This window comes from Pempheris klunzingeri, chromosome 12, assembly GCF_042242105.1.
Source record: "Pempheris klunzingeri isolate RE-2024b chromosome 12, fPemKlu1.hap1, whole genome shotgun sequence".
NCBI lineage: Eukaryota > Metazoa > Chordata > Actinopteri > Acropomatiformes > Pempheridae > Pempheris > Pempheris klunzingeri.
The window spans coordinates 7,229,622-7,254,914 of NC_092023.1; the positions used below are offsets into that span (position 1 = coordinate 7,229,622).

At 41.4% G+C, this 25,293-nt stretch overlaps 2 protein-coding genes across 3 annotated transcripts in view; one reads left to right on the forward strand and one right to left on the reverse strand.

The window, feature by feature from the left end:
• The window catches only part of LOC139210707 (SH3 and PX domain-containing protein 2A-like), a 52,312-nt gene extending 36,682 nt beyond the window's left edge, over nt 1-15,630 (forward strand). The window contains exons 8-14 of one of the 2 annotated variants that reach the window (XM_070840836.1): nt 4,248-4,361; nt 7,090-7,173; nt 10,399-10,516; nt 10,606-10,934; nt 11,026-11,075; nt 11,863-11,982; nt 12,181-15,630. In XM_070840836.1, coding sequence (XP_070696937.1) covers nt 4,248-4,361; nt 7,090-7,173; nt 10,399-10,516; nt 10,606-10,934; nt 11,026-11,075; nt 11,863-11,982; nt 12,181-14,103 — 2,738 coding nt within the window. In that variant the 3' untranslated portion in view covers nt 14,104-15,630. The remainder of the gene's footprint in view (nt 1-4,247; nt 4,362-7,089; nt 7,174-10,398; nt 10,517-10,605; nt 10,935-11,025; nt 11,076-11,862; nt 11,983-12,180) is intronic. The other variant, XM_070840837.1, reaches the window with a different exon arrangement.
• A 2,579-nt stretch (nt 15,631-18,209) lies between these two features.
• LOC139211140 (E3 ubiquitin-protein ligase NEURL1-like) overlaps nt 18,210-25,293 on the reverse strand; it is a 30,982-nt gene continuing 23,898 nt past the window's right edge. Inside the window, exons 5-6 of the mRNA XM_070841411.1 lie at nt 23,004-23,183; nt 18,210-22,172 (exon numbers count right to left, since the gene is read on the reverse strand). Of these exons, the coding sequence (XP_070697512.1) occupies nt 21,928-22,172; nt 23,004-23,183 (425 nt within the window). The 3' untranslated portion in view covers nt 18,210-21,927. The remainder of the gene's footprint in view (nt 22,173-23,003; nt 23,184-25,293) is intronic.

Below are 25,293 nucleotides of genomic sequence, written 5' to 3' on the forward strand. Positions count from 1 at the left end.
TTTAACTCTGCATTCCTCAAAATGCAATTTCTTCCTTTAAATCTGCTTTTTTTTATGTTTCATGCTGTCTAAATTAGGCTGACATCATCATTTTCTTTTTTATATCACGGAAATAATTGGAATCAAGTGGGCATTTAGCTTGATCTGACCAGAGTTTTGCACCTCACAGCAGGCTACCGAGGCATTAATTTAGTTACAACTTGCCCCTAGCTCTGTTATAAACATCCAGCTTTTCATGATGTCCTTGTAGTGCAATAAAACAGCGTTGTCAAGACAAACCATGTGGATTCTCCCTGCCTTTTTTTTTCTTGCGACATTTGAGGTTGATGTCTGTGGTCGTGATCCTTTGGTGTGATGGTGTTATATGAGATCTCCACCAGAAGGTTGTGGGTTTAGCTATTGTCTTATGCAACCACTGACCCCAAAGCTGTGGGGGTTACAAAATAAACTCTGCTCAAACGTTTTAAAAGCTTTTTGATTTATTCAGGATGTTGACTAAGTAGCTATAACTGTAATATTGAATAATATTTAGCATAGTTAACTGCTGCAAGTCAGCATTTGGCTGTGTTGTTTTTTTTTTCCTTTGTGGTTGAAACTCTGCAGCAACCTTTCCTGACGTGGAGACAGTGAGACAGGGAGACAGGGAGACATGGAGGAAAGCAGGTTGTGATACAAACTGATCAAAAACAAGAGATGATAGAATAACTCAGGTGTAGCTCTGTAATGTGTGCACTCTCTCCTGTGGGAACGAAGAGATAGTGGATCAAAATTTGACAAATGAACAGATTTGTGTGTACTCGTACAAACACACATGTTTCCAGACCTAAGGTATGCTTCCTTCACCTTTGTTCCTCCCACATCTGCACAGATAATCCCTGCCATCCGGAAACAAGGGAGAGAGAACACGTTCTTCTCCTAATCTTATTTCCATTATCTGCCATTTCGCCTTTCAGCAGCTGAATCCACAGCTTCATTTACTCACATCACATGAGCTATATTTTCAATGTTTCCACTTCCAGCAGAAATGCTGCCTTGGCAACAGGGGACCCACAAAACAGCTGTTTCTCTTGTAATGACCTCAGTTTAAGGTCTGTATCATCAAGAAAAATGTGCAAATGATAAGCCTGTCAAATATGAGGTTGACATTATCCAAAAAATTAAGAATCACATTCTCCTCCCAGCCCTTAGGGAGAAATATTCCAGACAAGTGAACACAACAAAAAGTAGGATATGTGACATCTGAAGCCGTAAACATAACCTACAGATTGAGTTCATGTCCTCCAGGCGGATTCTGAAAGATGGATTTCTGTCATTTTGTGTTGCCTTTACACATCGACCACACAGCTGGTGTTTTGCCAGATTTAATTGCAGTCACTCTTTTAATTAATGCATGTGATGAAAGACTTAAAGCACGTTTCTAGTTCAGAGGTGTTTGTTTTTTTTTTGGTTTCTCTGCATTTCACATAATTGCGACCTGTCTGATATAAACCTGCAATGGCCCGGAAATCAGCACTTACGTAATGTGTGTGTGTGTGTGTGTGTGTGTGTGTGTGTGTGTTTTTAAAAGTACTTTTATTGGTTTTTTTGAGGTTCAGTGAACTCAGCCTAAGCACCTGCCATATGGGAGGATGGTTGAAAAATACATCCAAGGCAGCCGTAGCCATCAATAACAGTGTTTATTTACTCAGGCTTTTTAAAGTGACAGTACGTCTTTGCTGCGTATGTATATTCAGAGTTGCTGCCAAGTGCTCTCAATTAAAGCACATTCGTTCACCTTATTCTTATATTTGCTTACGTTTCTAAGTGTCGGTTTGCTAAAGTGAAAATGACATTTCCCCCAAGCTTGTCAGTGAGAAAATAGCAATTTACAAATGTAAGGATTTTTTTTCTTAATTGAGTTGACACATGTCTTTTTACTCCTGCCAAGCTGACCTTTCTTTATAACGGTCCATTTAATTTAATGTACCGTTAATATAGTTGATGTTGCCCTTTGCTTGTTATTAAACATAACACATCAGATTCATTTAAATGTTTCCAGTGACTTAATGAAAAACAGCAAAATGTTGATATAATGAACTCATTTAAAATAAGGATGTCAGCATAATTAAAGTTTAGCAATACCTGAAGCTTCTCACAAGCTTTAAGCTCCACTGTGGAAAGGAAAAGTCTCTATTTTCAGTGCTTTTCTTCCAAATGTTGTAGACACCATTTGATTTTTTTGTAACTTGCTGCTTTTTGATTTATTGGCATGAGGTTTTGTTTAAGCCACAGCTTTGGTACAAAGACTGAACACATTACACGGCTTGTTACGTACCTGAGGCCCAGCCAACATGGTGCTCAGAGCCAGACATTAACAGCATCCTGCTATCTGGACCCACCCTAAAATGATGCAAAATAGCCCCACTGCACAGCTGATGATGTTTTTTATTGTGTAGCTTAGCGGAGTTCTTAAATTAAAGAAGCCATCCTTCACATGAATCACAGAGATCGCATGTGGAAGTTACAAAAAGGCCTGGAAAGATTTTCTGTTATTTCCCCCACTGAGAAAGTCATGAATTTAATCTGTCAGCAGGATATCTAGGATATCTGTAGTCCTCTGAGATTCATGTTGAATTTGACAGACAGATATGGCATATGGCTAAGGAACAATATGATTCAGTTATGTTGGTTATTAGAATTTGGGACTGCCAACGTTACACAATTATGAGGTTTTTATGACCATAACTACAGTATGAAACTGCCCGAGAAATGGGCCTGATACCAAATCCTACGTGCTATTTTTGAACGTCACAGCCGAGGTTGACAAATTGTTCAGTGTCCACTCTGGTTTGTTTTGCTGAGAGATAAAATGCCATTATCCATCCAAGTGTGAAAACTCTTTGACTTTAATAATGAATAGTTTCTCCACAAAAAAGCAGATCCAACATCATGGAATGAAAAAAGTCTTCAACACTGATGAAAAAGGGCCTCCTTGTCTATTTTTCCTGTCTACAGCAACCTATAATTTCTGCCTATCTAATTGTGATGCATGCCTGCAGAATTATCATTACAACATATTTCGCCACACGCAGATGAGTCACCAAATAGACAGATCTACAATGCTTTTGATGTTATTTCCATATTAGCGTCTTATAAATTTGCCTAATCCTTAATCATGTCATTAAAAAAAATTACACTCTGTTTGTGTCTGTCATACTACATTCTGCTTTAATTGTGCGCCACTAACACACCGTTACAGGAAAACGTACACTGGACCAGCTGTGAAAGTGTGATGGAACACCCCTATCCTCTTTATGGGCTGTCCAGACAGCTGTCAGCCATATTGTATTCCCGTTACCACAACAAATAGCATATGTGTAGCATACCATAGGACAGGTTTTGTGCCAGCTTTGTCACTTAGGTCTCCTGTTGAGCGCTGAGTCTGTCTGTAAATTGTGGGGTGACTTTTGTGAGTTTTGTGTGGAAAGGATTTAGCATTTAACATTTTATGAGTACACATGTACATTTGCCACACAGCGTTATACAGCATACTTTATCTAACACAATGGATCACTGTACTCCACTCTACTCTCAGGTTTTTTTGTCAGTGAAACATTTTGCAAAACATTTTATTTTGCATGTGTAGCCTTTCCAGCTGAGGCATTTGTCATAAAGGGGTTGTCAGACTAATGCTGCCATACCCAGAGGAACCAATTCAGCTACAACATTGCAAATGGATATTTTGGCTTCTAACAACACTCCAGCAATGTCCTCCCCAGCGAAATCATGACTGATCCTGATGAAACACAGACCTCGTCACGAGTTGAGCTACAGCCAGGCGGTGTTCCCTCTGATGTGTTCGCTCCTGACCTAGTCATAGATTCTGTTGGCAACACAATGAAGTTCCTCATGTTCATGTTAACTTTGTTGCTCATTCCTGTGATTAGACAAAAACAAATGATTTGACAGGGGACATAAGCCAAATTTGTGCTCATTTTGTCCTGACTTTGTAGGATGTAATTGTAATACTTTTTAGAGTGCAAATCTCATCACAAGCCCAAATTCTTCTGAAAAATGTTAACAAATCTTCTAGACCTCTGAGGACATTTTAATTCATTACACTCAAAGATTTAGAGTAAACCGACTGTATCTTTCCCTGTAGCACGTTGTACGACATGTTTGTTAAATATCCTGCACACTATGCACCTGATCGTATTAGTATATTGCACAAAGTCCTGGTGATTTTCAGCCCCTGCATGTTTCCACAGGTTGGTGGTTTGTCAGCACCGCAGAGGAGCAGGGTTGGGTCCCTGCTACCTATCTTAACTCCCACAGCGGCACACGGGATGACTTGGAGCTGGGCGCCTCTAAAGCTGGGGAAGGTAAGTCCCTGCACACTCTCCTGCCTCTGCCCACCCACACACACGCACAGACGCACACACAGACACACAAACACACACTCACACTCCGTTACATACCCACACACAGATACCACCTCTGCCCTCAGTCCTCAGTCTTTGATCTGTGACAAAATGGAGCAAACTCTCCGCGGCTTCACCACTGCCGGCCTACGCCAGTGGCTGGCGCCGTTCTAGTGCGCACACCTCTCTCTGTCTGCCTGCCATTACAAGCACACTTGAACAGAGTGTAGATTCAGGCCTGGGTAAACAGCAAGGAGGAGTGCCAGGAGAGATCAGACCACAACCACTGAGGTGATGTGCTGCACAGTAATGCACTGTAAGGTAGAGATGCGGCGCAGCATTAAATGATATGACCTCCATGGAGTGAGCTCATGAAAGAGGCATGTGTTTCCATCAGCAGTAAGGAATAAAACAGGAGAATATCTCATGAGTCATGCTCTTCAAATTATGGTTATCGTTAATCTGAGCAAGCCTTGACGTGAATTCTACTATTTCATGTAATGTTTGCTTGTGGATTCCTGATAAGTTACAGTGCAGTAAACGAGTGTTGATGTTGAATTTTGTGAACTTACTGGAGTCAGAGAGGGATCCAAAACCCTGATAAGAAACACGCCTATGTAGAATTTGCTTTGCCAGAATTTAATGCTGACACGTGCAGCTGAGGACAGAGTACAATCATGCAATCATCTGGATAGCCCTGTCAGATATGGTTATCAGGCCATCTACAAGCAGCTCCAGCCGTCTCACTCTTCAGGCATTTTCAGTACTTGTGGAGAAAACATTTTAATCTCAGAGCAATAGAGCTCAATTAGTGTCATGTGAACTTTGATAGTTTTGACAAGTAATGCAGCAACTGCAACTTATTTGTTGAGAATTATGCAACATTGAGTTAGAGAAAACCCAACAAACTGGAGGCACGGAAATAATTAGGTTTTGTGTTTAACTCCCAAACAAACATCACGATTTTCCAGCATTCTGGCCAAAACTTCTTATGCTGTACAATTGGTGTACTCTCTAACAATGGGACCCTGGATCCCCTCGATGTTGTATATCTTATGGCTCAAGGATTTAGTGAGAGAGAGAGAGAGAGAGTACATGAGGCTAAACAATGTTCACAATATGTTAAAATGCCCCTTTTACCCCATTGGGACTTACAGAATAGAAACTTATCAACAGAAGATTTCAACATGTGTGCATACCACAAATATATGAGCACACACAAACCTAAACCTAAACGTCTACACCGACGCTCCTGTCTGCTCTGTCAGAGATAGCTGGAGTTTGCTGCCAGGGGTTTTTCACGGAGGACAATCTGTCAGTTTAATTAGTGTTTATGTGTCTAGTCAGTCATGGGAATGGCATGAAACTCATAAAGCATCTCTTTGTCAGTCCTGTGGTTTTTTGCAGGCTGTGCCACCACGTTGTCAGAGAAGAAAGCAAATATTTCTGAAAAAGTAGATTTGGAATTCATTTTGCTCTTTTGGAAAAGCCCTGAAAGAGACATGTTGAAAGCTCAGACAGTTTGAGATGTGAGTTTACCCACATATGGAAGGGTATATACACCCCCCCCCCTTTCCTTGTTTTGGTCAAAAATAAACATTTTGCTGAAAGGATTAGTTAGAGATTTTCTGAAATATGCTTATTTGCTCGCTGGTGGAGAGTTAGATGAGGAGATAGACACCACTAGAATGTCTGAATGGTAAGTATGAAACTGTAGCGAGCTGCTTGTTAATTTAACCTCACACAAAGGCTGGAAAAAAACGGGGATACAGCTAGTCTGGTTCTGTCCAAAATCCATCTACAACTGGTCTATAGCTCACAAATGAACACGTTTGTCTAAATTGTGGGACTTGTAGAAGAAGTGGTCTGATACGTAACCCCAGCAAAATGGTGAATTGTTGTTTTCACACAGTATTTCTGTGTGAGGTAAATGAGATATAACATGTTAATTAGTGATTTTGGCCTTTGAACAGTTCCAGGCATGCATGTTTTCTTTGTGCTAAGCTAAGCTAACCAAGTGGTATCAATCTTCTCCTCTAATTCACCGCCAGACAGCAAATAAGCATATTTCCCAAAAAAGGTTTTGTAATAGCAGCATATGGTATGAGTTTTTTTTTTTCAACTTAACGACATAAACAACTGTCTAGAGTTATTAATTTCAAGCTGTCTCTCAGACTTTTCCGACACAAGATAGTTTACGGGAGCTACTCCTGTTATTTTGGCATGTGACACAAGACTTCGCATTTGGCAGAAATAATTTCCATCTCCACTGTTTACCTACAAAAGCCATATCTACCTTCTGAGGTGCACAACTCCAACCAGCAGCACTGTCAGCTGCTCCGGTAATTGGACGGCATTCCTGCTGCAGCAATGTGTGTCCCAGATGCTCTAACACAACAGGATGGGAAAACCATGCTAACAACATCCTAATTACAAGCCACAGAGAAGATGGCTCGGTTTAACACTTCCTCTGTAACCTCCATCCATCCATTCTAACTGTCCACCATGTTTTGCTTTGTGGTCTCGCTTTTTACGTCCCCCATGTAGCTAATAATGGCTCTCTCTTGGTTGGGTCCATGTCATTTGTGTGCTGTGTGTTTGTATAACATTTGTGCTCGCTCCTCATGTCTCCCATGTTTGTTTGTTTGTTTATGTTTGTCGTCGTCTGGTCACCACATGTGTCTGTCAGTTACTAAGCGACATAAGGCTCATCTGAAGAGGCTGGACCGGAGATGGACGTTGGGGGGTGTCATCAGCAGGCAGCAGAGCCGAGGTGAACTGAGTCAGATGCTGCATCACCTCCCTCCCTCCCTCCCTCTGTTATTGTTCTCCTCACCCCGCCTTACTTATCGTCTCTTGTCACTTCGCTCAACTCTCCACATATTTGTTCAGCCTTTGTGTTGTCTTCCAGCAAATGCATTTATCATGAGCCACAGTCCACCACAACTAGGCTAACCACTAACTGACGTTAATATGAAATGAGCCTGGAAAGCAAAGGTGAAATCAGCAACTTTATATACACCAATTATTGATGCTAAGCTCAAATTATGTTACAAAATTGGTCCATGTAAGCGTTTTCATTATAATTAAACACTGTGTGCCAAAACCAATCTTCCCAGAATCACAGAAAAAAAACGACCCACTCATCTGAAAGTAGTTGCGTAATAGACTTTGGAATGCCTCGTGCTGCATTTTAGAGCCATATTTTACTTTTTTATGAGCAAACGAAGCATGTATGTAGTTTTCTAATGAGTGTGTTCTACCAAAGTGTGGCAGAGACAGATATTTATTCTGCTGTGGTGCAGATAGCAACCAATACTGACCGATAAACAAAAATACTTATTAATCTCTCACTTATTTAGCAACAAAAAAATCACCTTCTCAATCACAAACTTGCACATGTTCTCCATACCGAGGCCAAGGGTTTAGCTTTTTTCATGGGAGATGCATTTGGATTGCTGACAGAGGAGTGAGGATAGGCTATTGAGTTCAGCCCAAACTCTGAGCTTGGCAGTGGACGCTGCTCTCTGGAGTGGAGAGAGGGTTGTTTCCACCCTAGGACTGAAATCCTGCTTTGTGTTAAAAAAAAAAAAAAAACTGATATTTTGCTGACTCCACAAGAATAATTTATAACACTGATGCAGGCGATGCATGTTGTGGTTAACATAACATCTGATTCAGAGTTTCCCTTCATTGCACTGTTGGATATTGTTTGAAAGAGGTTGGTGAGAGGAAAACGTTTTACCAGCTGACACAAAGAGGCCGGAAGAACCAGGCAAAAGGAAAATAAAGTGAACAGAAATATCTTTACCATTGGAGCCTAGTGTAGTTTCTGCAAGTAAAGGGAATTACTATTCCACACCCATTTAGCTCCTACACAACCTTGGAAATGGGTGGAGAAAAGGGAAATGGAAATATTTGTCACTCAAATGCTGATTGCTGTCTACCAACTGAAAAAACAGCATACAGAACAGCAGTTTTTTATGTGCTCCTCTCCCTTTTGAACACACCTCTTCTCCCGGTGCCGTCTGTGTTTAGACAGGAATTGCTGTAATGACAGGAAATTATGTCTTTTCTCTGCCCCTTGGCCTAATGGGAATGCATAAATCAGCATGGAGCCTCTGGTCTTTATGATGTGCGGAGATGCTCGCTGTCAAAAGGCCAGGGACACCGTTATGACACTTGCTCACCCGATGGTCAATACTCAGTTGTGGAGAACTCTAATTATTTTTTATGGACTTAATTAGAATGCTGATAGTCGAGAGATGACAGGAAATGAGCGGAGAGAGAGAGTGAAGGGGAATAACACGAACTGGGGATGTTGCGGAAGGCTTGTGTTTAAGGCGGAAACACGGATTACGGCTGTTGAGCTGATTTTGAATAGAATCAGACTAAGTTCATCCGGGTCCAGTCTGGGTCAGATGGTGTTGACAGTCGACAGATAAAATCATATAGTGCGTGAATTGTTTAATGTGAAGTGTTCAGATCCAGTTGCTGCCAGTTGTGCTCAAAGTGATTTTTGGAAACATGTTTTATACCTGACACTGGCGACTGAAAACGTCATGTGGGAGAAATGAACACCTTCATCTGAACTTCACCCACTTCCACTTCCATCTAGATGCTACGCAGTCTGTGTTGCTGACGTCTCTCCCTCCAGGATTTCACCCAAAAGCTGCACTGTTTTTTCTCCTTTTTGGGCTTTTCAGCACTAATGCAACTGCTTGTAAACAGTGCAAGCTGCTGGTCGCCATTAATGTCTGTTTTGGTTAAAAACAACATGTTGATTTGCTGGGTCAACTACCGCTAGAGCTCTAGTAGTTACTGACCAGTCATTCATTGTGTTTACTCGTATGGTTTATACTCCTTCCAAAGACTTAAAAATCTGTGCAAGTTGGTCGAAACAGTCTTAATGTCTTGTTTGTGAAGCGTTTCAGCTAATTCAGACCTGGGGGTTTGTCCCAAGTCTATCAGAAAACAATAATCAAGTGCAGATATGTACACTAAAGCGTTATTGTTCGTTATTGTTCCTCCTATCTGCACTGGTTGTAAAGACATTCAGACAGACGAAGTGTCTCTGAATGTGTTGGGTTACAAATTCCACAGAATCAAATCAAGAGGTATTCTTCCAAAGAGTCAGTTTTGTGCCATGTTTCTTCGTTGTGTTTTCACAGTGTTTCCTTGCTGAGTGACAATAACAAAAACACAGAATTTGAGATTAGAAGATACCTGCTTGATTTGTCTTTATCTATTTGTCTCTGTAATGGCTTTGGCTGAACTTGGGAAAACATTTCCAGAAATGGGACTATGAATTTTGTCCCCCATCACTTACACAGAGAATGTTTTAAAGTGGGGATGTCTTTGCAGCCAATATAGATGAGGGAGCAACAGTGAGTGACCAGCTGTGCTTTCAATGTAGACTTGAAAAAAATGATTACAATGCACTGCCCATAGTGATAAAGCTAACACTACATTGCTAAACAATGATCTAGCACATCACAATACTACCATCGCATTCCAAACTCAAGCATGAATTACGTCCTGTACTGCATTATAAAGTTGTCTTAGTTTCATAAAAAAATTATAGACAAACTCAGGTGCCAAAAACAAATGTTAACACACACAGCACATCCCCTTGAACATCTGGAAGCTTAAGCAGCTGCCAGAAAGCAAAACAGATCCAGTTTGTATTAGAAAAAAGATACACCTCTGTTTCAGTACCGTATGGCAAAGTCTTTGCCAATGAGAGAATCTATCATATATTACTGTACATGTATATTGATGCATAATGTGACAGTAGTTATTTGTTAACCCATATCTCTTATTTCAGTATGATCATATAAGTATATTAGGTCTTTAGAAATAAGACACTTCTTATAGTCTATAGAATAAACACTTCTCTCTCTTTTTCTTTTATTTTCCAGTTATTATTTTGTTTTCAGAGACATCACAGCCCTCAAAATCTTAGCTTTGTTGTCATTCTCTGCTTTGGCTTTGGCAGAAGAGAAGTACGTGACAGTGCAGCCCTACACCAGCCAGGGAAAAGATGAAATAGCTTTTGAGAAAGGAGTCGTTGTGGAGGTGATTCAGAAGAACCTTGAAGGCTGGTGGTTTATCAGGTAAACCTCAGCTCACTTCTTTGCTTCATAAAAAGAATATTTTTATTTCTATTTTTTTAAATCATTTTCTTTTCCAATTTACTTCACAGGTACCAGGATAAAGAGGGCTGGGCTCCAGCCTCTTACCTGAAGAAGATGAAGGATGACCTCTCTCCCCGTAAGAAGACTGTGACGGGCCCAGTGGAGATCATTGGAAACATCATGGAGATCAGTAACCTGCTTAACAAGAAAGCCTTGAGTGAGAAAGATGTGCAGACTGAAGGTGTCCCAGAGAGCCCCCAGGTGGCCAGGAAGGAGATCAGCTTGCCAATCCCTTGTGCTAACTCCAGCCCTGTTAATACCCCACAGGATGGAAAAAGTAAAGCGGAGCCTGCCTCACCAGCTATAGCCCGCATCGCCCCTCATCGGGTTGAAATTGGTCAGTCATCTCACTGTGAGGGTGTGAATCTCTGTCGGTTTGTAACAGTAAATTACAACAATAAGTTTTCCTCTCTGTGGTTGTTTCACAGGTTCCCCAGTTCTAAAGCAAAAACCTCCTCCTAGAAGAGATGCAACCCTGGTAAGAGTGTTCGACATTTTAGCCATGCGTCCAGCCCTTTAGTCATCTAGCCATTTAATTGTTTCCTTTCGGCTGATAAAGATCATGGAGATTAATCACAAATCCAAAATTGGAAGAATACTTCAGAGGCATAATGTCTTAATGCGATTTTTGTCAAATCGTCATGCACAGGACTTTAGTATTTGGTATCTGTGGCTTTTCCAGATTCGTGACTTCTATAAAAGTGTAAAATTACATTAAAGTTCAAGTATCAAAAGCAAAAGTGACTCTTGCTGAAAAGTGACTCCTGATGTTTGTGACTGATATGTGTACATGATGAAGACGTGTACATGACATTATTACTGACATGATTTGTTACTAAAGCGTCGGTGTGTAAACAGCATTAAACTGCTGTAGCTGGTCAAGGTATAGCTGTATTTTACTACTTTATAAAGACGGTCAGACCTCCTCCTAAGTCTCACAAGATAAATGTGAGGGGTCATAAGATGATTAATGGGGTAGAAGCAGAAAAAACAGCTTCTTTGCTGTGAAATAATAAATCATTTTACCTCATAGAGCTACGAACGCTTATTTAAATGAAACCATATGAGAAGTTTAAAGGTGAAATGTCTCTTTTGTGAAAATGCTAATATCTCATAATTGTAGACATCTGAAATGCGACAAGGGACCCCAACCACACACTTTTTTGCTTAAGTATAGTGATAAAAGAAGTGAGAAAGTTAACTTCCCCATAGTGGGTCCCTTCTGCTGCTGTTTTTCTCACAGTGTCAATGTCATTTGTGCTTAGGGATTTCAGTTGCCCTCCCCTCCAGAGCCCCCTACAGTTGAAGCAGAGTATTACACCATTGCAGATTTCCAGTCCTGTATATCTGATGGTATCACTTTTAATGGAGGGCAGAAAGCAGAGGTAAGCAACCTTCAAGGTAAACTGCAGTAACAAAACAATCTTAAACATAAGTCCCAACCATTTGTCTCTTGCTTTATTGGTTTATTCATCAAAGCTCAGTAACAACCCTGCCTTCTCCAAGAGAAAATGTAAAGCAAATTCAGACTCCTAAAATGTCTTTATAAATGAGTAAAACCTTTTTTTGAATATGTCTTTTAGGTCATTGAGAAGAACTCTGGTGGTTGGTGGTATGTCCAGATCGGAGAGAAGGAGGGCTGGGCTCCCTGCTCCTACATTGACAAACGTAAAAAGCCCAATCTGAATCGAAGAACAAGCACTCTGTGCCGCCCAAAAGTTCCACCTCCAGCTCCACCTGTCAAAAAACAAGACTCAGTGGAGACCGCACCTCCCAGCAGCCCCGGGTCTGAAGCTCCGGAGTCCCCCGTGTCTCCTGGCAGGCCGGTGTATGAAGAGCCAGAATATGACGTCCCTGCCATTGGTGATCTGGATCTGGAGTCTGAGTTTGAGTTTCTGAGGGGGGAAGGTTCCTTGGTGGATGCAAAGAATGAGGATACTTCCTCTGAGAAGGGATCGCCCCTCTCCTCCAAGCCTTCTCCGGCTTCGTCACTCCACAGTGCCTCCTTCAAGATGGGTGAGTCATTTGAAGATGGCCACGAGGCAGAGGGGGAGGTGGAGGGAGAGGAAGAGTGTATCTATGAGAATGATGGCTTCCGGCCCTTCAGGGAGACACCAGAGAGGCAGTGCAGCAGGGACTCAAATTCCTCCAAGACAAGTGTCTTGTCAGAAACTGTCAAGACTGCAAACCCAACATCAGCTGGATGGAGACCTGCTGGTAACAAGTTTAAAATCGACTTGAACGGGAGCCCATTTTCAGCCAAAGCTGAGGAGGCATCCAGTCCTAAATCTGCCTCCACTGAGTCCACCTCAGATCTGTCCAAAACTAAGAAGGACCAAGAAGAAAGCAAGGCGTCCTCTTCCACCAAGTCTTCCTCTAAACTAAAGCCAGTGGTGAGGCCTAAACCACAACTAGCCAAAGCGTCCAGTGCAGAGAAGATGGACATCAGCACCTTGAGAAGACAGCTGCGGCCAACCGGGCAGCTGAAGAACGGCACCAAAACTAAAGGAGAGGACTCTGAGACAGCTTCAGTCATCTCCTCAGAGGACTCCTTCTCCTCTCAGAGCACATCCGATCTCTCTTCCATCTATTCTAAAGGCAGCCGGGGAGACTCTGACATGGAAGGCTGCAGCCTGTATCGCACCACAGACCCCTACGAGAAAGTCCAAGAGTCTGAGCTGAGCTTCCCTGCAGGAGTAGAGGTGGAGGTGGTGGAGAAGCAGGAGAGTGGCTGGTGGTATGTCCGCTGGGGAGATGCAGAGGGTTGGGCTCCAACTTATTACCTGGAGCCCATCAGGCAACCAGATGACACGGCAGGGTCCGAATCTGATGGCACCCCGACTAAACCTGGAAGCCTCAGCAAGTCCAACAGCCTGGAGAAGAATGAGCAAAGGGTGCAGGCATTGAACAACATCAACCAAAACCTGAAGAAGGTCACCCCACCCATCCCCTCCAAGCCTCCAGGTGGCCTCTCCAAACCTATCGGCTTGTTCGGCTCACGGAAGCAGAATAGCACCAAACAGCAGCAGGTTGTCAGACCTCAGTCTGTCTTCATATCTGCCCCGATCAGGGATGGTCCCAGCCCCATTGGTTCTCTGAGGAGAAACGAGTCCCTCAACTCCACAGACCACCCTCGTGCCAGCCCCACAGTGCGACGCAACGCCTCCTTCGGCACCGTGCCACGTAACCTGGCGCCAAACAACATAGCACTTCCCAACAGATCCGGTACCGGTAGCTCTGAATCCCTCGGCCTCAGCTCTCAGAAGAATGCTCTCCCTGTATCCACAGTGAAACCCAAGCCCCACATCATCCATAACAACCTCAGAGAGGTGTACGTTTCCATAGCAGATTACCATGGCGACGAAGAGACCATGGGATTTCCTGAGGGGACGAATCTGGAGGTCCTGGAAAAAAACCCCAATGGATGGTGGTACTGCAAGATTCTGGACAATGGCAGACCAAGGAAAGGATGGGTTCCCTCAAATTACCTCGAGAGAAAACACTAGCGCTCGCGTGTGGAGCTGGCAGAACTCTGAACATGCATGTAAAGACTACTCAAACAGATGCATTTATTTTGTGAAAAAAAGGCTAACCCTAAGATGTTAAGTAAGAACTGAAATCTTACCCGGTACCTTTGCCAAAACAAGCAGCGAGATCACATTGTGACTTTGAAATGAAATGAGACATCTGGTAAAATGAGTCTACATGAAACAGGGCCTGAGACGCTGCTTTAGGAGCAATATATTGGGACTTAATGACGCAGCCAAAGAGAACACCAGAGAGTGGAAGAATGATTTAATTATATTCTTCAGTGCTTACATTCAACTTGAACTAAGATGTCATTTTGTGTCCACTCCTTGAACCTTTCTCTGTAACTTTATGTCATTTTTTAAAAAACTTTTTAAGCATTTAAAGCTCACTGCATGTTTGACATGATTCATTATACCGACGACGCCTTGAGCTGTTGAAATTAAACCTTTTTCTTCTTCTTTCCATAAAGAAAATCTCAGTTGTTGCCAAAGCTGCTTTGTGTTAGTCTCATCTTGGTGCTGTCTGTTTGCATGTTTTTTTTTTTTTTATATCTTTTTATACTGTATGTCACCTTTATGTGAAATATTTTATCCATTTAATTGTGTAATATTGTCCTAACGAAACAACTTGTGAGCATCTCTGAATATCACAGTATTTTTTTTACCCTTAAATGTAGAAATAAACCTTGATAATATCTCCTGAAACTTAAAGCCTTAAAATGTTTTTAATTCCAGGAGTTAACTGTCCAAAATTGTAACTTACGCCTAACGCCAGTGAAAATTATATTTATTCATTACTTTAAAATCATCTTGTTACTTATTTTATTATTATTGTAAGAAATTTGCTGATAAAACGTTTCTCACCTGCTTAAACATTTCTAAGAACTGCTCTATTAATCATGATAACGTTTTGAATTTCTGCTGGGCAGTAAATTTGACATATCTCTTCGGCTGCAGTAGTACCGGGATGCTCACTTTTGTTTTATTTTAACTCTGTGACCAGCGACGATAACTGAAGTGCCAAAAGAATGAATTAAATAAATGCACTTTTGAACAATCGTTGTTACCTTATTTTTTTCATTTCAGTCACTCATAGTTACTGTTTGCCCACACATGAGTTTTCCTGACACGCACTCCCACACCCCTGTCAGATTAACTCCAGTACGCCTTCATCAACACCACCCATCATGTTCTAAATATATTCCTATGAGTGGATTTTAAAATGAACGTTTCTTTTAACAATATCAACTGTATAAAAAGGGACATTATCAAAATGTTTGTACAGTTGAATTGGTAATGTTTAGGCTCCTCTGGTCCAGTTTGCATTGGTACCAGCAGAAGTTTCACCTGTTTATCCCATACTTTTGGTTGAGTATTTAAACAGTTTATCCATTACTTCACTGCTTTCTGGAGCAATGAAAGAAGCTATTGAAAGAAGGACTCCATCTACGTAGACAAATGAATGCAAGTTGGGTCTGCAATGAAATAAAGAATATAAACTTCTCCCTTTTGGTTTCAGATTTTTTTCTCAGACGAGAACACATTACACATTCTGTAGCAGACAAAAAAAGGGGAATTTACTTTCAGTTGGACTTTTGTGTTGCAATCGCCACTGTTTATGAGAGTTATGTGAGAAGGGAGTAATTATCCACTGAATTAATTGCAAATTAATGTGGTGTATGATAAACAGTATAATGAAAACTTATAACAAGCCATAATCACTGGTGATGTAAGCCCCTCAGTTGTGTTGCATTAAAAGCTTTCTGCCTTGGAATAAGTAAAAGAGCTCAATATTGAATGTGTTTATATCTTGGATAAACTCACATCTGTGCACATGAAATACAGCTGACGTGTTTGACCATCTGGATGCTGTTATGCAAATAAATTAGATCACACTTGGTACCTTAGCATCCCTTTCATTTCTTACCCATGGCACTGAGCCAGATAGAGGTGCAATCCACTTTGATTGCCCTCCTCTGGCAGCTCCTGCCTCAGAGGAACCTACACATTTGGCTTTGATTTAGACGGCTTTCACTCTGTGGTCACTGGGCTGCTTAATTTAGCATCAACTGACAAAGCAAAAGTTTAAGTTACCAGTGTGGAGTTGTAGTCTATAATATTGTCGCCTTCAGCTATAATCACAGAAACACCAAATCAAAACACTGATGCAGTTTTCCAGTGTCAGACGCTGCATATTGCTGATATATTGGATTTGCTGCCTGAAATATAATAAGATTTACAGCCCACAGGAATTTAATGTGAAATATGCCCGTCCCACTGGCTGATTCCTCTGTTGGGATCTCCACACTCATACTACACTCACTGGTGTGGAACGAAGTTATGGGTCAGAGCTGATCATCTTTATAACATGTTTGTCTGCTGGCTGTGTAGGTGTGTCCGTATTTGATGCTAGTTGTGCTCATTTTATGTTTATTTGTGCGAGCCAATGTTAAATCACAGGAGTAAGAAAGACGAAAATACAAAGAAATGAAATGCAACGTGGGCTAAAAGCACCCGGAGAGGCTTATAACTTCATGTGTGAAGGTGGTTTGTCAGTCACACGTTGTATGACGAACCATCTCAGACTGCAAGCAGAAGTTAAGCCATGTTCTTAAAAATAGTTTGACAGATGAGCAAACTGATGAAGATGATTCAAGAGTACTTTGTGAAATTGATGGATGTTATAAAATATGTATGTTAGGAAGGACATTTGAAATTATGAATACAAAATACAAGTCTGAAAGTTTTTGTGCATTTTATTATTCATAACATCTCTAAGGTTAAAATGAAATATGGTGGCTCTGCCATGAAAAATACTGATACTGACCATGAGGTAACCTCCTCCCAGCCCATTGTCTTGTGTGCTGTGCAGAAGGCGCTGGAGCTGTTTCTGGCCTCTGGAGGGCAGCAGCACTCAGCATCTCACTGCAGGCTGAGCCCGGTAACCTTCACCTCTGTTTCCAGCCACACGGTAATTAGATAGTGTAGAGGTGAAATCCTGCAATTGATATTTTGGACTGGGAACAAAGTTGCACTTTTTAATATAATTGCACGGCTCCTCACAGTCAGTCCCCCGACACTACAAATTTGACTGAAGAAAAGATTTTACATCAGGCTGAACATCAAAAGCTTAAAGCCTCAACTACAACAGAGGAACAAACTCAAATTCTGACTGTCTGATGTCTAGTTAACATTCAGAATCGATAGCGTCGTGCCTTTTTGGAATACAAATTTGATACCTTAATAGACGGAGTTTGTGTTCGACCAAACAGCTGTCGAGAAGAGATACCACAACACAGCTCAAACAAGTCTGCCAAGCCCTTAAGCCTTCAGAAGGCCGACAGCCAGGTTCACTGAGAGGTCTGAGTGGAAAGTCTGTGTGTACACAGACAGCGGTGAGATATACTGTATTCATGTCACTGTCACAGACCCTGGCTGTGTGTTTCCCTCTCACCTCTGAGAACACTTGGCCATGAACGGCAGCCACTGCTGCCTGTTTCGTGTCCGGACGTCATGGGCTGTATTTATGCCTATTGGAGTGCAGCATAAAACAGTGCTGCATTAGAGCTGGGCCTGCAGGGTAGTAAATAACAGATGATGTTCACTCTGGCCAGGTCTACATACCACGACTCTAAACACTTTCTCAGTGAGTTATAGCTGTTTACTAAAAGCCCCTGCCTTTGTTATTCATATAGTATATGACGGGGTGTTAGTCAAGTATACTACTGTGGTGAGTGATCGTGTTGGCTGTTGGGCGTCTGAGAGATGTTCTCTAACTGATGCACAACTTAAATATTCGTTAGTGGGTTACATCAACCATTTGTGTTATGTATGTTTTGCGACAAGGTGATTGTACTAACGCCCTCTCTTTCCCCATCCTTTGTGCCAGATTGATTTCAGTTTACTGCCGTGCATTAAACAATAAGGACTGTAGCTGTTTTTATTTTCTTTATTGCAATTTGGGTCAAATGCTTGAACCAAGTAAGGGATGGACTTTCCTCTATACCTAAAAAAAACAGCTGTATAGATGCAATTTGTTTCCTTAAGACATAATAACAGACACACGGTCAATTATTCAGACTTAAACTTTATTTAACAAACTGAACATAATTAAAACACTGTAAGAATGTTTTTTTTAACGACTAATAGAAATCCAAAGCCCAGGAAAGTTATGAGCTGATTTTCTTGTCCAAAATGCACAATGCCCACCTTCACTTACTTGCTGGTTTTGCTCTGTTTGGACGGCAAATATTTGGTCACATTTGAAAAACAGGCTCTCAGAATTACGACCATATGGGAACAACTCAAGCCTGCTTCACTACAACACAAATTCAAGATTTAAATATGCAAGTAGGACAAAAATAATTTTACCGATTTATTGGTAACCAACTTTACACATTTTAATCCCTTTTAATACCAAATGATTGGCATTAGAGCAAAAGTTACCCTTCTTTGCTTTCTGGGAAGAGAGAGTTTGATGAAAATATTGATACAACGCTCAGCTAGCAGGCTGGTTAGCTTAGCATAAAAGCTGAAACAGTGTAAACAGCTAGCCTGTCTCCGTTCAAAGATAACAAAATCCACCTACAAGCACATCTGAAGCTCACTAATAAAGAAAAAGAAGAAATATTTTTATTTATCCTGATGGAGTGAATTCAGATACGGTTATAATTAATTCATTATATCTTGTTTGTTTAAAACACTGTAAAAACAGAAATTACAGTTTTATCCGTCGTTTTGTGCCAAACTTGGCTGGACAATTTTTTGCGGGGGACCTGTTGCCAGGCAACTAGAGAAGGAGATAAGTGGCTGTGAGCTTTAAAAGTGCTGGTAGGCATTTTTTATTATTGTTGGACATACGACCTCGCTAGCAGGTTCCCTCGATTCCAGCCTTTCGCTGACTGAAGTTAGCCGGCTTCATATTTATCGTACAGATATGAGAGTGGCAGTGGTCTAAAAATGACTCCATGAGACTGGTGAGAGTCAACCTGAGTTGCAGGCTGGACACCTAAACAGTGAGCTGCAGATTCAGGTGATAATTGTCTGTTTGTTTATCAATGTGAGCGCCCTTTCACATTATCGTTCAATAAATTGTTATCATGAAAATATTGATTATAGCCGCTTTAGGCAAAAGTAGTAGACTGATACTACAATGTCAAAATATTGCACTGCAAGTTAAAGCTTTTTTGTATATCTTATATATAGCTTCATTTATAAGCTAATAATATGTGTTGTGTGTAAAATCCTACTGCGCATACAATATTTCCCTCGTGGGGCAGGGGTATTAAGTGGTATAATTTGGAAATATTCAAGTTAAGGAGCTCAAAATTGCTCTAAAGTACAGTACTTAGTAGATGTACTTATGTACTTAAAAGTTTAAATCCATCACGGAGGTGGAGGTATCGATCTTCTCATTTAACTCTTCACCAGAAAGTGGATAAGTGTATTTCCCAAAATGTTCCTTTAAGCTGACAAATCCACAGAAGCTTTAAGGAAGATTTCTATAATCTTTACCTACGCAACAATAAAATAAACAATAGTCTTACTTTTTGGACACTATAGCCATACATATAAAACAAACAGTGATAATTCTTCATAGTAGCATTGACAAAATAAATAAACCTCATAATGTACAGTTAATATTATACTCATCAATACCATTTTTCTATCAAAAATCTTTCACACTGTTTTAATTCTGCTAGGTCATATTTGGTCAGGAGGAAAAACAAAAACAGGTAGAAATGTAGAGGCTGAGCAACAAAATTCCAGTATTATGCAATGCAGTGACAGAAGGGACAAGGCGGTATTTAAACATTTCACCTTTAGCAGTGAATAAGCTCACACACTAGTATTAAGCACACTGAAATGTTTGCGTTGTGTTGGTAGGTTGTGTGGTTACACCTTCTCACGTCAGAGACATCACAACCACGTAAGAGAGACTCTAAGATGAATATGAACCTCAGTATTCGTACTGGTTTTCACAGTGAGGAGCCTAACAGACCGAACTTTTGTCTCTTTTTAAAGGCACACAAGAAAACTAAACCGTGACTTAAAATTATACGACGGAACTGCTAATTTTCCCTCCACTGTGGCAAGATGACAAGCTTGAAAAAGAAAAAAAAAATCAGCACTTTACAAATTACTGAGTAATGTTTCAGCATGGCCAAACACCTGAAAATAACTTGTACTTCTTAAAAATTCAAAGCAGTACATAATATATGAGATTAGTCGAGTGAAAATGTCCTTGGAGTTGGCTTTCAACGACAGAGCAGCACTCAGAAACTGATATGCAAATGAAATTCTCACAATGTCCCACAATAACAAGCTACATCCTTGTCACTGACTGTACATGTGTGAATATTTTCCCTCCACTTGAACACGCGGTGTACTGAAACACGTCGACACTGAAAGCAAATAACCATGTTTGTATTCAATGTACATATGAAAGAGAAGAGTGTAACCTGAAGTAAGTGAAGCCATCTGTAACATAATGTTTCATGGGTTTCTTGCAGTGATGAAGAGGTTGATTTGTCATCCTTATGTGCTCTTTCAGCATTTTAAAAATACCTCACTGCCCACCAGTGTTTATTTGAATGACTTTTGTCCAATTACAGCATCCAGTCAGCTTACTGACTGGCCAGAGACAGCGGGGACGGCTGCCAAGAAGCAGGATGTGCAATTCATGCAAGGTCCACATTTTACGAGCGCTCATACAAACTTCTGATGTATCTGGCGTGCCTGAGTGAGAACAATTTCATTGCGCTGAAACGATGTGCAGACACACAGCAAAGGTGCCCCTTCTTCCCCCGTCTTCATCTCAAACATACAACATCCTGTTGCCTACCTCCTCTCTCGTTCCCCTTCACTGATTTACATCCTTATTCACCACAAGCGTGACCTTCTATGGCGACAATTTTCAACCTTTTTCACCCTTCGTGCAATCTCACTCTGCCTGAAGCTCACAGGAGCGCAGCAGGTAGTGAGATGTCTGACAGAACACTTCATTTATTACACAACAGAGTTCCATTAAGGATTTCTTTACCCTTTAGGTTTAGGCGTTTTGTTGTGTTTTATTGCGGGAGCAGCATTTTCTATGCATTCAAAAATGGCTTATTTTAGAAGTGTTGCACAGTTTTTACAACAAAAACTTTCTTTCTACTTTCTTCACTGACCTCTGGAGGCATCCACTATCTTCTCATGATTTTCTCTCAGATTTAGTAAAGAATTTATTCTCTCTTTTCTCTAAAACGACACTTTTTGACCCAGTGCTTTCTGACAGGCAGCAGCTAGTGAAGCCACAGATTTGTTCTCCTCGTTTCTTCCGCGGCTCTGGACAATTGAGCTTCTTCTAAAACTGCCTAGCAGCAACGCTATCACCGGCAGAATGAAGAGTGATTCTGCAGGAAATAGGACACATGCTCCCTCACATTACTCTTGTCTTCAACACACGCACAAATCACAGAGTCAGTGAGCAATAGCAGGTCGAGGTTCGACCCAGTCTGCAGTCAGTGCTGTAGTGCAAATTTAGTTTAGCAAATTTTGCAAATTTTGTTTTTGATGCTCTCATTGCTGGCTCCTGACTGGGATGTCACAGGTAGAGCTTTCCAAGGATGTGCATTCAACATAACGTGGATAAAATGTTTTAATGATGTAGTTTCATGTCCTGCTGTAGAGTACCTGAGCCAGACTGCACACACAAACAAGCGCCACTTGTGCTGCGTTCGTCTTTACAAAGTCTTACATGGCTTTGACGACCTCTTGAGCTGAACCTGACGATGTGACACATTGTCTGACACGAACCTATGTGCTGCGGTAGGTCTTAATGATATCTTTGATTGTCCTCCTGCAGATGGGGCAGCAAGCGTTGGCCATCTTCTTGAGTTTGAGGCCACAGGCGTAACAGAGACACATGTGTCCACAGGCGTAGAGGACTGTGTCCACCACGTTCTCGTAGCAGATGGTGCATTCGTCACTCCACGAGCCTGAGCAGGATGGGAAGGTCGGGGACTCTGGGTGGCTGGAGAACGGAGAGCTCGGGGTTGTACCTGAGGTGACGAGAGAGAAAATACATTACAGACGTGCAAGTGAGTGAGTGTGAGAAAGAAAAAAACAACAAAAAATTGCCAAATGGACGACGCCTTCCAAGTACTTGTGGTAGACAACTGTAGAGGCAATGCTACACTCACACGACACACTCTGCTCACTGCAACATATATCCAGTGCACCTTTTATTTAAGCTGTCAATACCCTGCACACTGTTGTTCTCTGCTAATGAAGCTTCAGGACAACTTTATGCAGGAATAATTGCGTTCAAGCCCTCACTCCTTCTGCCAGGAGTTTTTCTGTCATATTGTCTGCAGCCTGGGACTGCAGTGATGTCGGGATCACCGCTTCACATCACCAAGGTAAATATTTGCTTCATGTGCTAACAAGCGTATGGTGAGTCGACGTCTTGGTGCTGTTCTCCCAGTGTTTGTGTGCTGCTGGCTGTTTTATTGCTCTCCTGCATGTCTGCATTCTAACCAATAACATAAACAAAAATTGGATAAACATAGAGGCAAATAAATTTTGAAAATCTGGGCAGAAAATACCTGGCATAGAAAAATGCCTTAATTGGTGACCATGACTTGTCACAAGTGAAAAATTACCAGTTAAATAGAAACTTCTCTGTGCACAGTTTTTGCAAAAGGAAGATGAGGTAAATCTTCTGCTACAAAGCTCTAAGTGTCTTTATATCTATATATTTATTTGTATATTTTCCCTAATTCTCTGAGGGAATTATGAAAACCGCCTGATTGTTGAGACAATAACAAGGGAAGGGGAACTCATGGGAAAATAAAGAAGAGAAGGGAGTAAACTAGAACACTTGTACAAACCTGTGGAGGAAGAAAAGGCTGTATGGTAGTTGAAGTTGAGGCTTGAATTGAGGTTGATTTTCAAGGGAGTGTTGAGGTTGGGCTCGGAGTTGCCACTGCAAAGCATTGTGGGGGTGTTGGGGGTACAAGATGGGGAGCTAGGGACTGACGGGCCTCGAAGGTCTGGGTGCGGAGAAGAGCCTGAAGGTGCAGAAGAGACATCTGGGTCACACCAAAGATTTAGCAACACACAGATAATCTATAAAAGTACTTCTGCGTTCAAAAGAGCCAAATAGAACATAGCAGGGAATCAAACGTCTCCATCATTCACACTGTGCATTTCTAAGAGGTTAGTCAGAGATGATAATTAGCAATAGGGGGAGAGCGGATGTCTGTCTGTCTGTCTGTCACTCTCTCTTACACACACACACACACACACACATTAAATCTTTTCTATCACCAAGCAGATGACTTGTGAGTCCACAGTGTCTGCGTGTGGGTGTGTGTGAGTGAGTCAAGAGCCCATGAGTTGGTGTAGTCTCGTCAGAGACACAAAGTACCCCCCCCCTCTCCTTTCCTTCCTCCTTCATGAGCCCATGATCCCTCTGGGTAGGATACAAAACACTTTTACAGACTATCTGTTGTCTGTCCTGTATGATCCGTCCCCATCCGCACCCCATAACCACCGGCTCTGGCATCAGTTCTCATATTGGCAGCTCATCTCTCCTCACAGACAAGAATACCGACACCACAGACAAATTCTGATCTAGTCTGCCTGGCAGGCACACAGCATTGTTGTTTACACATTGTCCTTCAACTGACCATGGCAGAAATATTGCTATACCGTCGGGCCGGCCACTCACTTGGCACCACCATCCTTCCATGTGTTAAATGATCTAATATTGGTAGTTTACATCCTATCCCAAAACGTGCTTATCCAAATGTTCCTACAGTGACGGCTAAAAAAAGAACCACAGATGGTGAGAAATTACAGAAAAAATGAAATACCGTTGCTTTAGAAGAAGAAAAAGATACATTTATGTGGTCTGTTGTTAGCCCAGAAATGTATACAGTTAGTTTCATAACTCTACGTTCTCTGATCCATCACTCTGAACTCTGATGCCTTTTCCTTGGACCACTTCAACCACTGCAGTCTCAGTTTCAGCCTACGTAAACAAATCATAGTAGCTTTTTAGTCATGCAACAACCAGTTTGCTGCTAAAAAATCAACAAATGTAGCAAAGTCTGCAAGAACACAGGACTTCTGGTGATTCATTTGTAAAAACCTTTACATAATATATTTGCATTTAAGGTTAGCGCAGCCATCAATGTGTTTGTACTGCTTTGCTGAGACGTGCTTTTTGAGTCATCTAGTTATATATTCTTTAAATTATCGTATTTTAGAGTGGATACAGAGTATGCATACAGTAGCATTCATACAGTACTCTTATCCATTACCTACTTAATGTGACCTATGTGGCTGCTCGGCTGTTAGTAAATGTCTTGGTCGATTCTAACGAGGAAGAATGGATAACCCTCTATTTATGTACCCTCTCATCAAGGGTACCTTTCATCTGCTCTTGTATTATAAATTTACTGCTGGCTGTGCGACCAGGAATGATTATGTGAATGTCTTAAGCTATGCAGGCAGTACAGGGAACTTATTTGTGGTTGAGCATGTGTGTGGTGGCTTTCAACACTTGCTTATCAAATTTAGAGATCACCTCCACCCCCCATCAGGCTATTTCTTTTCCTGCTAGTGTCTTAAAAAAGCCACTAACATCACCTTTTAAGCTGATATGCCAAGCATGTTAGTCAACAGTTGCTCATTTACACATGCAGCAGATACAGAGCAACATTATCGTGTATTTAGAGTCGTGTGTTTGGTCTTTACCTACTGTGTCATGTGGTGGGTTTTTAGAACTACTTCAATGAAAACAGCTGCCTGTTGCAGCCAAACCTGACGCGATGAGAGAGCTGAGGGTGAGCCAAAACATTGTTGCTAAAGCCTGAAGCTGAAGTGTAGCTGTAAAGTTGGGTGATAATTCTGTGTAGGCTTGTCAGTAAGAACAAATCCTTTCACAGAAAATCAATAAATCAATTGTTTATATCATAATATTGATTATCGCAGCTTACAGGACTGTATTGATTCTTAACATCGATGTAAAAAGATAAAAATGAAATTATGAAGTCTGCGTTTTGAAGGTAACACGGACATAATGACCGTGTGAAAGCAACAGACTCCCATTTGTTCCACTTCACAGGCTTGCAACACCCAGCCATGACAAACTGTCACTTGCCTCAGTGGCTA